This window comes from Phaenicophaeus curvirostris, chromosome 21 (assembly GCF_032191515.1).
Source record: "Phaenicophaeus curvirostris isolate KB17595 chromosome 21, BPBGC_Pcur_1.0, whole genome shotgun sequence".
NCBI lineage: Eukaryota > Metazoa > Chordata > Aves > Cuculiformes > Cuculidae > Phaenicophaeus > Phaenicophaeus curvirostris.
The window spans coordinates 9631581-9647465 of record NC_091412.1 but is presented as its reverse complement, the minus strand read 5'-3'; the positions used below and the strand labels follow the sequence as shown (position 1 = coordinate 9647465).

The 15885-nt window shown below is 42.0% G+C and overlaps 1 protein-coding gene across 2 annotated transcripts in view; it reads left to right on the top strand.

Moving 5' to 3' along the window:
* Positions 1–1228: 1228 nt before the first annotated feature.
* The window catches only part of GOSR1 (golgi SNAP receptor complex member 1), a 31387-nt gene continuing 16730 nt past the window's right edge, over positions 1229–15885 (top strand). The window contains exons 1-5 of one of the 2 annotated variants that reach the window (XM_069873877.1): positions 1229–1392; positions 3184–3271; positions 3468–3575; positions 3788–3879; positions 4204–4278. In XM_069873877.1, coding sequence (XP_069729978.1) covers positions 3227–3271; positions 3468–3575; positions 3788–3879; positions 4204–4278 — 320 coding nt within the window. In that variant the 5' untranslated portion in view covers positions 1229–1392; positions 3184–3226. Of the gene's footprint in view, positions 1399–3183; positions 3272–3467; positions 3576–3787; positions 3880–4203; positions 4279–15885 lie in introns of both variants that reach the window. The other variant, XM_069873876.1, reaches the window with a different exon arrangement.

Genomic DNA, 15885 nt, shown 5'->3' with positions numbered 1-15885 from the left:
GGAACACAGAGGTCATCTGGTCCAGCCCCCCTGCAGTGAACAGGGACATCTTCACCTTGATTAGGTTGCTCAGAGCCCCATCCACCCTTTAATGTTTTCAGGGATGGATCATGGAATCACCAGGTTGGAAAAGACCCACCAGATCATCGAGTCCAACCATTCCCATCAATCACTAACCCAGGCCCCTCAGCGCCTCGTCCACCCGTCCCTTAAACCCCTCCAGGGAAGGGGACTCAACCCCCTCCCTGGGCAGCCTCTGCAAGGGACCAATGACCCTTTGTGAAGTTTTTTTTCCTAATGTCCAGCCTGACCCTCCCCTGGTGGAGCTTGAGGCCATTCCCTCTCGTCCTGTTCCCTGTCACTGGGGAGAAGAGCCCAGCTCCCTCCTCTCCACAACCTCCTTTCAGGTAGTTGTAGAGAGCAATGAGATCTCCCCTCAGCCTCCTCTTCTCCAGGCTAAACACCCCCAGCTCTCTCAGCCTGTCCTCGTGTGGGAGATGCTCCAGGTCACCCCCATGGCCTCCTCTGGCCCTGTTGGAGCAGCTCCGTGTCCTTCCTGCGCTGAGTGCTCCAGAACTGGGTGCAGGGCTCCAGGTGGGGTCTCACCAGAGAGGCAGCACCCCCTCCCTCGCCCTGCTGGTCCCAGGGCTTGGGCTGCAGCCCAGGCCGCGGTTGGTTTCTGGGCTGTGAGCTGCTTCCCCCAGGGCCCTTCTCCTCCTGGCTGCTCCCAAGCTCTCCCTGGAGCAGAACCGGGAGCGCGGCGCAGGCCTGGGTTCCTCCCCGCTCCCAGGGGGCGCTGCAGCGGGAGGACCGCCCCGTCCCGTCGTGCCCCGCGCTGGCTGCCGGCCGCTCTGGGCCGCCCGTCTTGTTGGCGCCGCGGCTGACGTCGGGCAACAAAGATGGCGGCGGGGAGCAGCAACTACTGGGAAGGCGAGTGCGGCCTCGGGGCGGCGGGACGGGGCGGCGGGGCCTTCCCGGGGCTCGGCCGGGGCGGGGCGGCCGCGGGAGGGTCGGGTGGTGTCCGCCAGTGCCCGGGGGCCGCGGCAGCGGCTGCTGAGCCGTGAGGCGGCGGGGCTGGCTGAGCCCCGCGGCGGGGAGGCGGGCAGGGCCCTCCCGGCCCTGTTCGCTGCGGGGGCTCAGCCGAGCCCACCCACCTCTCTCAGCCCCGTCTGTGAGGCCTCCTGGTCCCTCTGGGGCTGCCGAGCCGTGCAGGGGCCTCTCCCGAGGGCCCGGGGTCAGCGGGCGGGTCGGTGACTTCTCCCCGCTCTCGGCCGCCCGTGCAGATCTCAGAAAGCAGGCGAGGCAGCTGGAGAACGAGCTGGACCTGAAACTGGTCTCCTTCAGCAAGCTCTGCACCAGCTACAGCAGCAGCCGAGACGGACGGCGCGACAGGTATAGGTACTAGCCCGTTTCTTTATGTTTTAAATACAGCTTGTGGCACTTGATTCACTTCTGTGACTTGCTTAGCACAAGCCCCACTAGTAGCTTTCATGCTGCGCTTCTTAAGAAGCTCATTTCAGTGCTGCTTGATGCTGTGATGCTGGTCTTGGTGCAGTGTTGAGCGATATTGGCCTGTGAGTGTATGGGCTGCTTAGTCTACACGGTGTTGTTGGGCTGACGGTTGGACTGGATGACCTCGGAGGTCTTTTCCAACGTTAATGATCCTGTGATTCTAACTGTGCGGTTAGCGTGTGAAGTAACGAGGACTTTTTAACACACACGTTGTTGGTTTATTTCCCAGTTTTTCTTGTATCAAGCTCATAGCAGGCCTCAGGGACTTCGGTATTAGGGGAATTTAGCCTTGCATCTCCCTGTTGGGCTGGTGTGGTGTTTGTAATCCTTGTTTTGGGGATGAGGGAACTGGAGCACTGGACAGCTGTTGCTGGTCCAGGGTTGCTCAGGCGACCAGCCTTCCCGTTAGGAGCGGCAGCTGTTTCCTCCTGGCTTTCTCCTAAGATGAGTAGTAATCGTAGAGCTATCTATGTGTCTGAGTATACATAGGAACCAGGTACGTTCACTCATACACCTGTGTATGTGTATATTTTTTTTGCTTTAGGCAGATTCGTTTTTGATTGAAGAGTTAGTACGATGAAAGTTTTCAAATCCTTCTAGCTTATGGGCTGAAGTTGAGGTCTTTCACGTAGTTCCGTAGCTCTAGTTATCAACTTCTGCGTCCCTGTGCGCAACCTTTAAAAACTGCCATGCTTAGCCTGTTAACTGTGGTTCCCAGCACTGTCTCAGTGGTGAGCATGACTGCTCTATGTGTGTGTGTTGATGTTCTTATTTATTTAAATTGATGGTTTGATCAGTTTTGAACCTTTCCATGAATTTCTGGTTCTGGAAGCATGATAGCGCCTCAAGAATGGTCTTGCTACTCTTGAATTGATAGGAATCAATTGATAGGAATTGATAGGAATTGATAGTTGATAGGAATAGTTGGACTCGATGATCCGGTGGGTCTCTTCCAACCTGGTTATTCTGTGATTCTGTGAATCAGGCTCATGGTCTCTCTTTTCTCTAGCTCCGTGCTGTTACTTGCCCTGTAATGTGATTGTTTTGCTTATTCTCACGGTCCTATGCAAAACTCACTTCAGGTGTACTGCGTGAAACTGTAACTGTTATAAAACACATGGTTTGTATTGCCCTGGGAAACACGATGCCTTAACAGGTCAGTGGGTTGTCCTAGCACTGCGTTATTTAATTGTAATTGTGTAGTTGTTGTAACCTGCTAACAGTACAGTGCTCCCTCCTGCCAATAAATAAATAAATCAAGCTTAAAAGTTAGGTAGGGAAGTGTGTCGTTGCTAGATCTGTGCTGGTGGTAGGCAGGTGTTTGGTGTTGGGCATATCTCCCATGGAGAGGTTTTATTTTCCCTACATAGAATCATAGAATCACCAGGTTGGAAGAGACCCACTAGATCATTGAGTCCAACCATTCCTATCAAACACTAAACCATGTCCCTCAGCACCTTGTCCACCCATCCCTTAAACACCTCATACCTTCAGCTCTTATCTGAACAGGTGGGCAGGATGAGAAAATAACGTTATTTTCTGCACTTAATTCCTTCTCTAAGAAGCCTGGGTAGTGGAGCTTGCCAGCACCTAACGCCAGTGTGGCCTTAGTACTTGCATTCACAAAAAGATATTCTACTCTCAGTAACTGCTATTCTTCTTTTTCCTTAGCTCTGACACAACTCCTCTCTTAAATGGATCAAGCCAGGACAGAATGTTTGAGACCATGGCTGTGGAGATTGAACAACTTCTGGGAAAGGTAACTTGTGTTATTGTGGTTTCAGTGCAGCATTTAGCAAATACTGCGGTGCTGGTTTCTGTGATGGACGTTAGGAAATACTAACGTGAGTGACAGACCAGTGTTTCTAAAGGTATGTGTCTGCTAGAGCTTGCTCATTGTAACTCTCTTTCAAGAAAAAAGCATTTGATGGTTTGGGTTTGTTTTCTTCCTCTAGCTTACTGGAATAAATGATAAAATGGCAGAATATACAAATAGTGCAGGAGTCCCATCCCTGAACGCTGCACTGATGCACACGTTACAGCGTCATAGAGACATATTGCAGGTAACAAATGCCTCTTCTTGCTTTTGTTTTGTTTCTCTGTTTGGAATAACTATTAGTTTTAAAAATACTTTGTGTTAACTTACAAGCATTTGTAATGTTATTTGTGTTAGAGAGCAGTTAACATTTTAAAAGGTGGTTGGATTTCACTTGAGTATATTGTTCTGTTAAACTGATCTCACGATCCTCATTTTGGAGTAATTGTTTCATTGCAGGATTATACGCATGAATTCCACAAAACCAAAGCGAACTTCTTGGCAATACGAGAAAGGGAGAATCTGTTGGGATCGGTACGAAAAGATATCGAGTAAGTCGTATCGTGTGTTACAGCAATGGCCTGGGACTGTCCTTGGAGGGAGAAGGCAGTGATCCTCCTGCAGGAGAATACTTGGTGTAGCTTATTTGTCTGTGCTCTGAGCAATGCAAAAATTTAATCAAATTCATAACTTTTATTAAGGTTGTGGTAAAATTCCGTTCTGTGATGCCAAATCACGTTAAAAATGTCTGAAACTTTTCTATTTGGTCATTTCAGCGTAGCAAGGTATGACAGGCAGGTAAATCAGTTAAACCTATCTGATGAAAAGCCTCTGGAAAAAATGTGTTTCAACTCTTACTATTTTTTACATTTCAGATCATATAAAAGTGGGTCTGGAGTGAATAACAGAAGAACAGAACTGTTCATGAAGGAACACGAACACCTTCGAAAGTAGGTGTTATTTGTGTTTTACTTCTAGTGGAGATGTCTAACTTCTCTGGGGCGTGAGACATTCTTAATTTCAAGTGTGGATGAAGGCTTTGTAGGTGTTCATGTCCAAAATGAATGCCTTGCACCATCTATTCTATGACAGTGTTGCTCCTGAAGCAGTTGGATAAACATTTACTGCTCATGCTAAGTTGAAATGAGTGGAGTTGGTAGTAGTCATGCTGCTTTTTAGTCATTTTGACTTCAAGATCTTGTCAGCACTAAGTAATGTTTATATATAATTTTCCGTCACTTATGACTCAGTCCTCATGCTTGGCCTCCTCTCTTCTTAAGAAAATAGATGCCTTTACAGTATTGTAACTGGGGTAAGGGGTGAAAAATGAAACAAAGTCCCAATGATTTAGCTGTTCTTTCTTTACTTCTTTGTCAGCATTAGGCAAAGACTCTCATTTTTTTTTAATCTCTACTTAATGTGTACAAACGGCGATGGGAAGGACTAATTCCAAAACTCCCATTGCATTTAAATATTTGCAGGTGACATTTATTTGCCAAGATAACAAAATAGAAAACACTTGCTTTTTATTCTTGTTTCCGAGAGGGCATTAGATTAGGAGTAGCTGCTCTGTGTTCCCCATTCAGCAAAGAAAGGCATCACACATTTATGGGAGAGCGCAGGAAGGTTCTTGTTTTCTAGATAGTCAAGAAATAGCCCTGATGATGATGCCTGTGTGTTCTTGATTGTATTTCTGCTAACCTTCAATCTCACACAAGAGGGCAGGCTTTCGTTTCGAAATATAAATAAATAAAGAATTACCTGTGGCTTTCTCAAATGTGCTTTCTTAAAGATAACTTCAACTTCCAGCCAGAACCACACAAAAAGCTCTTACAGGAAATTAAACGCATTTTTTTTCGATTGTGGCTTACCACCACTTCATCCTCAATTTTCTTTTTTATCTTTAAAACTAGAAATTAATTTATTTAAACTTGATTTATGACTTGTTAGGTTCAATTTATTAAGCATGCAGAAAAGGTAAAGCTTCCAGGGAAAAAAAAAATATTTTGGAGGCAAATTTTACCTGAAATATTGTACTGTGGAGATTTAACATCAGTTAATCTGAGTAAACTTGACATTGTTGTTGGGATTTTTTGTTTTGCTTTGGTTTTTTTATTGGAGAGGTAGTGAATACTTCTATTCATTTGGCATTTTGTTAAAAAAAGCTACAACGAAAAGCTGTAAGATATTCTTCTAAGAAACTGGCATTCCTCTGAGTGCACTGTTTTGGAAAGTTTAAAACGATAAAGAGTGAAAAACTTAAAGCATTTTCTAAATATTATCTGCAGATGTCTTCCGAGTTTGAGCCCAGCGTTCTTTGAGGCACTGATAATTTCAATCTCTTTAAACATACTGAACTCTCCAGTGTGGTTTTAGGATAAAAATGAATGAAAAATATAATTAAATAAGGCAGTTTCAGAAACAGTGAAACCATCATCTTGGAAAATGTTTGGGCTTAAAAAAACCCCACAACCCTGAGAAAAAACAAGAAATGTTTAGGAAACAGGGCCAAAACTAATCACAGAATCCTACTGCAGGGTGGAGATAACTCTAAGGTGCATGCAGAAATCTGGTGTAGAAGCAGAAAACATCCTTGGCAAGAAATCAAAGCCTGTATGATGTTCGGAACTTCTGAACTGAGAATCAGTGAGCTCAGAAATAGATACCGGCAGAGGAAATTATAAAAGAGTTTCAACATATGTGTCTTCAAAGGAAGTAGTTAATGGACTGTTAATGCAAAAAAACTGTAAAAGCTAGCAAAAGGTCCCAGGAAATCACTGGAAGTTGGGAGGTCGCACCAAACAAGCAGACAAGCTTGGTGTGAGTCTTGAAGCTGAATATTTGCAGTGCAATAAACATGATGCTAGACTAATTGATACAAGTATATGATGAACATATATACGTTGTCATGAAGACACAGCACTAGAAATTAAAGTGTATTCTTAGTTAAGTTGTGAAACTTATAGAAAGACCTTGAAAAATATAGATGGGAACATAAACTTTGCAAGTATGCTGCGAAGTAATGAAATGATGCCACAGGAATTATATATTTGTATTGAAAACTGGACAATTCACTTGGTTCTTGTCCCTGCTTAATTTATGCTATTAAGTACGTTAACATTACATATTATTCTGTGATCTGATAAGGGAGAATGCCTGTGCTATTACCCCGCTGCAGAGTACCAGACGTGTCTGTCAGCCTCCTTCTTTATGCACTACTGTGTGGGACAGGAGCGGAAACTTGAATTTACTCTTGGCGGCGTTTTCCGTGAATGCCCTTTAAAAAGCAAGCTGGCAGCCCTAGATGGTATTGTTTGTGGTGGTGTCTCACTTAGGAGTAAGAGAAGGAGAGCCAGAAAGCTTTTTTTTTTTTCTGCCAGAGAGTTTGGAGAGACCTTGGGGAAAAAAATATTGAGGGGAAATAAAAAATATCTGATTTTGATGATTAAAAGTCTCCAATGTATATTAAGTACTGAGGGAATTACAACAGCTGAGGCACGGTGCAAACCCCTGCTGTAGCTGTAACATGTAAAACTGATCTCTTCTAAGCCATAATGATCGTGCATCCATTTGGATTCACTTTCCCTGGGTGGGGTTGGCTGCTGTGTCAGTGCTGCTGGCACATCTGTAGTGGTGTTTTCATGTTTGGATCGCGGAGCTCTGGAAAGAAGACCAATAATGCCTACATTTTTTAATAAAGATTTTAATACCTGAGGCTGGAAGACAGGTCTTGTTGAGCATTGATGTCCTGTTAATGTTTTTACCTAAAACCTCAGATCTTTTGGCATACCAGATGATTAAATAGCAAATCCAGCATGGTCGTATTTGTGGTTCATTTTTGAATGCTTGTTTTCTTGGCTCTGCGCCATTCAGTAAAGGTGTTTGTCTCATCTTTTTTGCCTGTATGCGTTTGGCCAGCGAGGTAAACAAGTCATCCTTTTTCTTGTAATACCTTTTCCATTTAAAGGAAACAATTTTGATGAATACATCTAGCTTAGCACTTTAAAAACTGCTCTGAAAAGTGCTGCCTCAGAGTCCTGTCAACATAGTGTTTGCCCTGAGAGATACTGCAGTTATTGATGAATTATGGTCTAAGTCAGCAAAGAAGAGACCAATGTGTTTGACTAAATTTGCAATATTGCGTGTGTACGAGTGAAAATTTCCCTTCTGTTAGTATTTGTGTTATATGTGAAGATAAATGGAGTGTGATACTGATGAATTTGTGTTCAAATTGGTGAAAGCTGCCAAGATTTAGATAGAAAAGACAACTTTTGTTACCTGTGATGAATTCCTTGTACGACTCGATGAGAACTAGACCACTTTGGGGTTGCTAGTGTTTACTGTAGTGGATTTGTCTATGATTGTTGGGCCACTGTGTGACTTGCTTTATTACTAAGCTCCAGTGCTTAAAAATCAGACATTTGTCCTTTTCCAGAAGAAGTGACTGATGGAAAAGCTGTGCTTGTGCTGGTTCAGGTATCGTGAGCTTTGTGTTTAATTGCTGCTGTGTTTCTGGTGAATGTTGCTGTCAGTCTGTCCACTAGAACATCTTTCAGCTTATAATACCGGGTGTAAGTGATGCAGGTAAATGAGATGAACCTGCCCCAAATGTTCGACACAAACCACCCCTGTGAGTCTTTAAATGTTTAGCACTGGGAACAGGAAGGGTAGAGCTGCCAGAGTAGGTGGGTGAGAAACTTGGAAGGAGTAAAGGAGAGCAAAGAAGTGACAGAGGGATGTGTTCTGCATGTTAAAGAGAAAAGCGGAATAAGAGAAATGAGCAAAAGAAATACCAGGAATCTGCTGCCATTGCGTAATGGTGTTATTAATAATACATACCTAATTCATGGAGATGATTAGGATAAATTAATGTTTGTGCAGTACTTCTGGGTTAAAGTCAAGTACTCTGAAGTACTAAATATTGTTATTATTATTGCATTTCATTTTTCAGCAGTACTATTACAAATTTCCTGTTGTTGTTTGAGCAGAAATCGCCACATCCAGTAGAGAATAATCACCAGGAAACTGCTTTCAAACTTTGTGTTACAGTCCAGATCTTAATAGGGGGAGTGACTTGTTGACCATTTTTCCTCAAGATATCGGTGGGGCATACAGATTTTCACTCAGTTCTGATTGGAGCAGACAAGTCAGCTTAATGAGATGCTGAGACACCCTACAGGGTTTTGATTTCAAGTGTGTTTGGGAGATGTCTTGGGAGAAAGCTACCAGTTTTCACCTTATTTTTTGTTCATGTGGAGTTGTTGTTGCTCCATTGTCTTAATTTTAATACAGATTTTAACAAAACCAGCACTTGATAATGAATAATTTTCTTTGCTTTATAGCAGTTATGAAAAAACAAACCAGATCTGTTGCGAAAGGCCGGTGATGCTACCCATGGCCTTGGTTTAGACTGTTTGCCAAGAAACACTGAATACGGTGTAATTTGGCTTCAGACTCACTGTGCAGGAGAAATGGAAGGCTGCAGTGCTTTGTCTATTGAGCTGGAAGATACAGTGCAAACAGAGATTGAGGAATCTGGGTTAAAACGTTCCTCTGCTGCCCATTAATTGGAAGAGCTCTGGCAACGGTGTGTCACAGTTTGTCCAAATGTAATTACGTACCCTTGACTTGTTTCCTTTGTTTCTGGAATAAGGAAGATTGGGAAACTGTTGTATTAAAAGTGTGTGGTGTGCCTCGGCTAGCCAGTCAGGGTGGCTGGGTTGTTATTTTACCGACTGACTTCCCATGCAACATCCCTAACACGGATGATTTGGGGAGGGCTGCGTGCTCTGACTGAGCTTTCCAAAGAAGGGATTTGAACAAAGGAGGATTTTTGTATTGAAAGCTTACTTAAAGATGCACAACGAGTTGCAGTGTAATCCTGTTTGCAAATACGATGCTGTTTTTTCTTTCTGCTCCCATCTCTTATTGCTGCAGACTTTTCTCAATTGCAGTTCTGCATCAGCAATTCCTTCCTTTAGCTTCTTATCTACATGGGACTGAATGGGTTTTCTTTCCAAGCCTGCTGGCAGAACCTCTGTGTCTTGAAGATTCATGACATAAGGCTGCTTTGTAAGTGGCTGGATCAGCTTCCCCTCTAACAGTCCCAGACTGAATATGAGACTTGAGCATAGCAGGTACTTAACTGCAGCACCAGACCGAGCACAGCTTACCTATTTCCTTGTTTTAATAGTAAATATTCATCAACGAGGGAGATGGTGCGTGTCTTCTGGAGAAAAGAAACTTCACTGCTTATTATGCAACTGTAATTATATGATGGTGTGAGCAAGTTATTGAAGCAGTTTAATGAGAATTTGGGGACGTTCAAAGCTTTCAGGCAGTGAAGGAAGATGCTCTCCTGAGTATCATTATTATTTATAAATAACTTAATAAAAGAATGTGAAAATCAGCCAAGCACTTCAGTATTTAAGAGGTTTTCCCTCTAAAAATAGCGTAAGCTTCATTAGAGTGAAATCAACTAGTGCTTTTCATCTGCCTGTGCTGTACTTAGGACTTAAACAACCAAGCCTACCCCAGAACGCCAAAGCAAAGAATATATTAGCTTCCCAAGGTTTATTTGCATGCTTTCCTTATAGTTTGATTGCTTTAACAAAACACTGTAATCAGTAATTTGCCTGACGTTGGTGAGTGTTGTGATATTTTTATACTTCAATGTGTCTAAAATGAATGATATTTGAAGAAAAGGGTGGGTGGGACCAACAAACCTGCCACACGCGTGTGGTTAAACTTGTTTAGGGGGCTGCCTTTATAAATTTGAGTGCAAAACTGAATTATCCAGTTGATATTACAGGTGATATATCCAGGTGGCATTGCAGGTGAACACCTGCAATCACAGATGTTAGCTTTAAAAAACCTCAGACTCTTTGTTAGCATTTCATCTTTGTAAAATGTGAAGGTTTATGCATGAGCTTCCACATACTCCCAGGAAAGTGGCTGCAGAAACCATCCGAGGCCTTTCTGAAGGGCTACAGAAACAGAGGAACAAACCCTCATAACACAGCGTGAAAGGTTACCTGAATACATCATGGAAAAAAGGTGGTTGGGACTAAAACTCTGCCCTGGTTTTCAGTTCTGGGCTTTACCTTAGAAACAACATGATGTCCTTGATTTGGGGAGAAGGAGAGAGATAAAACCAGGCTTCAAACTTCAGAGCTCTGTTTGTTTCTGAAGTTTCTTGCTCCCTTCAGAAATAAACAAGTCAGTGATGCATGTTTTATTTGTTTTTAGCTCTCCTTTCAACGTTATTCCTTAACTAGGACAGCTTCCCCCCATCTGTATTGAAATTAGGGCTTTGACAGGTACTGAAATCCTTTTTCCATGGGTGGGTTCAGTTAAGTAAATGCATCTTTCAAACAGAATCAGCAGTTGTGGAGTTTTATAGAATTTATCGTGTGGAATCTGAGAATCCCTTATTATTCTAATGCAAAATGTCGTATTTTTTTTTGTCCGCGTGGCTCTGTATTTCCTTTTTCTTTAAGTGCTTACTCATTATTTGCTCTTCCAGTGAAAACAAGCTGTTGAACCTCATTTGATGCGTATGGATGTGTTAAATAGTGATTATTTCCATTTTTCTCACATACAGAGTGGAGCTCTGGAAAGTTATGTTTTACTGTATAAATATTATTCTGGAGTTTACTTAATTTGAATCTCTGTACTAATGCATCAGAATGCAGCTCTCGTCGTTCTTGGCTGCTGTGTGGTAGACATCTCAGTGTGCTGCTTTACCAGTGGTTTGATGAAAGACGTTGACTCCTGTCTGCTGAGGATACTTCCTGTCAAATCTGTGCTGGGAAACAGAATTGGTTCCAAATTCCCACTAAAGCTTGCCTATTTTAGCCTGATAATACAATTTTGGTTAGAACCTTTCAACCCTTAGTGTTGTTGTCAAGTGAAGGATGCAGAGTGCTTTCCTCTCACTTGTTTATATTGAGTATAGTTACGCTTCTGGAAAAATGCACCTTGCTTGGTCTTAGATAAAAAGACAAGCCTAAGAATGCAGTGAAGTTGGTTTGGAATTAAAAATGTTGAGACCTTCACCCATTGATGAATTGCATTCCAAATTTGGGCTGCAGGTAGTTTAAATGTTGCACGCACTTTAAATTTTGAACCCCAGGTGTTTAATATGTGTATGGTTAACTATGCAGCTTAAAAATAATTTTCTGAAACTCAATAAACAAGCAGGTAGGCAGTGGTGACGTTGGGTGCTTTAGCCAAGTCCTGAATGAAAGCTGCAGAGCTCTGCATCTACCAAACAAACCCTCAAAACCACAGCAGGTGAAAGTGCAGTTAGGAAGCAGAATACATTTCCATCAATGTGTGTTTTAGGGTTTTGTACTAAATTAAAATGGGGTTGTGACCCTAGGGGTAACTCTCACTTAATTTCTGTGTTAGCTTCTCTGGAAATTAAAAAGATATTAATTACCAAATTGTTCATATAATGAGGCTCTTCTGGAAGGTGTTTCCCCTCTGTATTTTCTTTTCACCATTGCTTATGAGAATATCAGCAGTAGAACAATTTTTCTAGCTTTGCCTAGGTTTAATCGAAAGAGTCAGAGGTAGAAAAGTAGCACAATCTCTTTCTTACAGTACAGGTTATAAACAGCTTGTGTTTCTTCTAAGTTGTGCATCTATCTTGTATTTGTGTGCCCATCAAAGCCATAATGGCAGGTTATCTCGGTAGAGCTTGTTTTTCATCAGATTAGTGTTGGATATCAAAGGCTGTATTGCTTGGTTTCGAGGGTTTTTAGCTTTAGTTAAAGGCATCATCTAAATTAAATGTTTTAAACCAGAAGAAATAATGAAAACAGCACTTCCACTGAATTGCTAGTTCTGCCTAAGGCCCATAGGATTTGAGGAAATGCCGATACAATCCATTAGTGAGTTACTGGAATTGTTCTGACAGTTGTGGTTACTGATAATGCCTTACAGTAAGGCCTGCCCTTCTCAGCTCATTTAACTTTGTTCCTGTGGGTAATATGGAGCAATTATACGGGAGGGTCAATTTGTCCAGGACCTTTCACAACCGTGAACAGAGAGCCTCTAGAAACCTCATTATGTGGCTGTTGGTGCCATCCTGGCACTGGGATTGCGCTTACGAACAGGCAACCAGCTGCTGCGCTTCATTTAGGCAAGAGGAGCTGCTTTCATTTTAAGTTTTTAACTGTGATCTTTGGATAAACTCTGTAGTGCCGATTATTGAGAAGGCTCTTATTTCCTTATAGATGAGCTTTAAAGGAAGAAGTATGGCTGTCTCTCACCCTCTTGGGACTTTCAAACATCAAGCCTTCTTCCCCAGTCTTCCGATGTGCCAAAGAGCTTTCTTGGCAAACTCCTCTTTTTGCAGAAATGTTTCCTTCACTCTGTTGATAATTCCCAGACAAGTCCATGGAGTTCAGTGGGAGTGCACATGGTACCCTTTGGAAATTGAGGACAAACAACCTGTTAGAGTTTTCAGACCTGTGAAGGTAGATCCTTGGGTCAGGAATCTCCCTGCAAAGGGAGAGCATCCCTTAGTATTTGCTTGCATCCATTAAATTGTTCTTTAAACTGAGTTAGAGCAACTCATCTTTTTGTTGGTTATGGTGCACGTGTAGATGTGTTACTGACATTAGCTGCAAAGACGTACTCACATTAGCTTCAGTCTGCATTGATGGAATTGATAAGCAGTTGAGGTTACTTCGTGGTGTAGCTAGGACTCCAACTTGCAGTGAAGTTTGTGTCCTAGGATTGCAGGCTGGAGAGAGGAGGTCTCCCCAACAGCAACCACCAGTTTATATTCGTGGAAATCCTTTGGCAGGTTCTCGCCTATGGTGAACAACACGTTTGGGTTGTTGTTTTTTTTTCTTATATACAAGGTACATGTGAAGCACCTGGCATGAAATTCTGTACCAAAGAGCGTTGGTTAACTCCCGCCTAGAGCAATGATTATGTTCAGTGCATTTTATTCTAGATTTAACGAATTGCTCACCCTGATTAGAAGCAATACGATGTCGTGCTGTTGTGCCTTTTTTCTTTCCTGATTTTACAACTATTCCTCATTCTTGCTGAAAGTGATTGCTGAGTGTCAGACTCCTCAGGACGATGATCTGCAGAAATAAGGTTACTTACGTGTTCATAGTTTGTAGGTGTGATGTTACTGTATTGTTCCTTTGGAGGAAATCTGTATACTGACTTAATGCTGGATTTTGGTTGTTGTGGGCTCTTATTTAATTTTGCCTACTGCAACAGAAAGCATGAAAACATTTTATCTCCTTAGCATCAGATTTATGCCTTAATTACCATACAAAGGGAACCCCTGAACAATGGCAGGTTTTATCTGTATTTGAACCTCTCTCTGCTTTCAGAACAGTTTCTATGGGCAAAACCGTTCATCCCTGAAAATGCCCATTTTGCCTTGCATCTTTGTTTTTGGCCAGCTAGCTGCTCTTGTGCTGGAAATGTAAGATGTATGCTTCATCGGCAAATGTATTCCTTCTCCTGCCTGTGCTGCTGCATGCTGTGAATTCATAGCAGGTGCTGCCTCTGCTCTTAAATAAAAGCACAGCAGCAAATCTTGTGTTGTCTGCTCAGTCCTCTATTAGAAATTTTCTCTCGTTGGGTGTCGCATACCCTAGGTATGTTTGTCTCACTGTGCTCTTGTGCTGGGTCTCAGTCAAGGAGTAGACTTATACACCAATGTTTGTCTTCATTAACATCTGAAGACGTCCAGTCTGGCTGAGCAGCTCCAGTGCAGTTCACTCTCTGACACTAAATTGAATCAAGCATGAGACAAGTCTTAAAATCTGGAAAATCTTGTTTATTATCACAGGAAAAAAAAAGGTGTTCTGCTTTCCATTTTTCTAGTTAAGTTTTTAAAGAGTTCTTCAGCATTTTTTAGATGATGAGTTATCTTGATGGCAAGCAGAAAATGAGTTTTAGCTGGGTTTTTTTTTATACACAGTGTTTCTTTCACCTGTGAGTTAGGAATGATTATGATGGAAGTAACTGGCTATATAAGTCTCATATGCTTTATCATAATCTGTACATTTGTATTAGAATATCAAGTATGTTTTGCAATATTTGCATTTGTGGGAACTCTACGTTGCCTGGTGAGCCACGACTGTGAATATACAAAAGATTTAATGCAGGCAGTTTGAGAGCTGAGGCTGGTGATTAATCCTGCAGTTCAAGAAAGAGCAAAATAAAATTATTATTTCTGTAATTATTCTTTATGAAAGTAAGAAAGAGAGTAATCAAGTGCTATATTAATTTATTCTGCAGGGGCTTTCCCTGATCCTTTAAAATTACTCTTCGTGATAATATTGCCCTTAATTTTATCTGAAGGGTTTATAGTGCTCTGGGAAATGAGTTGTGTGCAGATGAGTCTCACTGCTGTATCTTGTTTCTCTGCCAAGTGCCTGGATGGGCTTCCTAGCTGGTAAGTTAGCAGCAAAACCTACTGATGTGAGAGAGGCTCAGCCCTTACCTAAGTAGTCATCTATATACTGAATTTTGACTAATAGCGTAGAGATTTGCTTTAAAAAACCCAAAGAACATAAAATGCTTTCTTTAGTTGCAAAAGCTTGATGTGACGGACAGGCTTCTTTCCTATCAGAGAGGCATATTTCACTTCGTTTTGCCTTTGGATTGATTTACCTGTCTGCATATTTAAATGACAAACTGTACAATCTTTTCTGAAGACAGCAGTTGCGCAGAGGCCTGATTATTTCACATGCATGGCTGCCACCGTTGGATTTGTGCCGTTTATTACAGTAGGTGATTGCCTCAGCATCTTCCAGCGTTTCTTTCCTATAGTATTTTTAAATGGCTTTGTCAAAGTGCCATCTGTCTTGACGGGGAAAATGCAAAGCTTATTGAAACAGATGGCGAATCAGATTAATATTGCCCAGATCCATCGTTTGCTTGCTTGGATGTTCATAAGGTAATGTCCGCGGGATTTGTTGTCACTGCTTGGAAAGCAGAAGAACTAAGTCAAGGGATGTTTGTTTGGTTTTTTGAGAGCCTCTTTTTGTAGTGTTTTGAATGTGTAAGTTAAGCAAAATTACCTCTTTCAATTTTATTTTCTATTCTGTCAAAGCAGTTGAAGTGAACATTATTCCTACCTGTGAGAACAACTTCTATTTGTGTAAAGCAGGTTATTGATAGTCAGAGATCCGCAAACTTCTCGTGGGTCTCTGGGCCCTTGTTATACTTGGTGTTCCTGAACTTCTCTAAATCTGGCAGTCATTTTCTATGCTTATGAACTGTAAAATGATGGAATGACTGCCTGCATCTGTTTGGGTATCACTGTAACTGTTCTTTACAGTCTGTGTTTGCCAAGAACTTTGAAATACTTTAGGAGATTTTATACGAGTGCATGTTATCAGTGCAGTGATAGGACGAGGGGGGATGGTTTTCAGCTGAAAGAGGGCAGATTGAGATGAGATCTTAGGAAGAAATGTTTTCTTGCGAGGATGAAGAACTGCTAATAAAAACGTAGAAACCCAGTAATAATTTCTACCTGTCATAACTTTAGACGTAACTACGTTTCCAGGGTT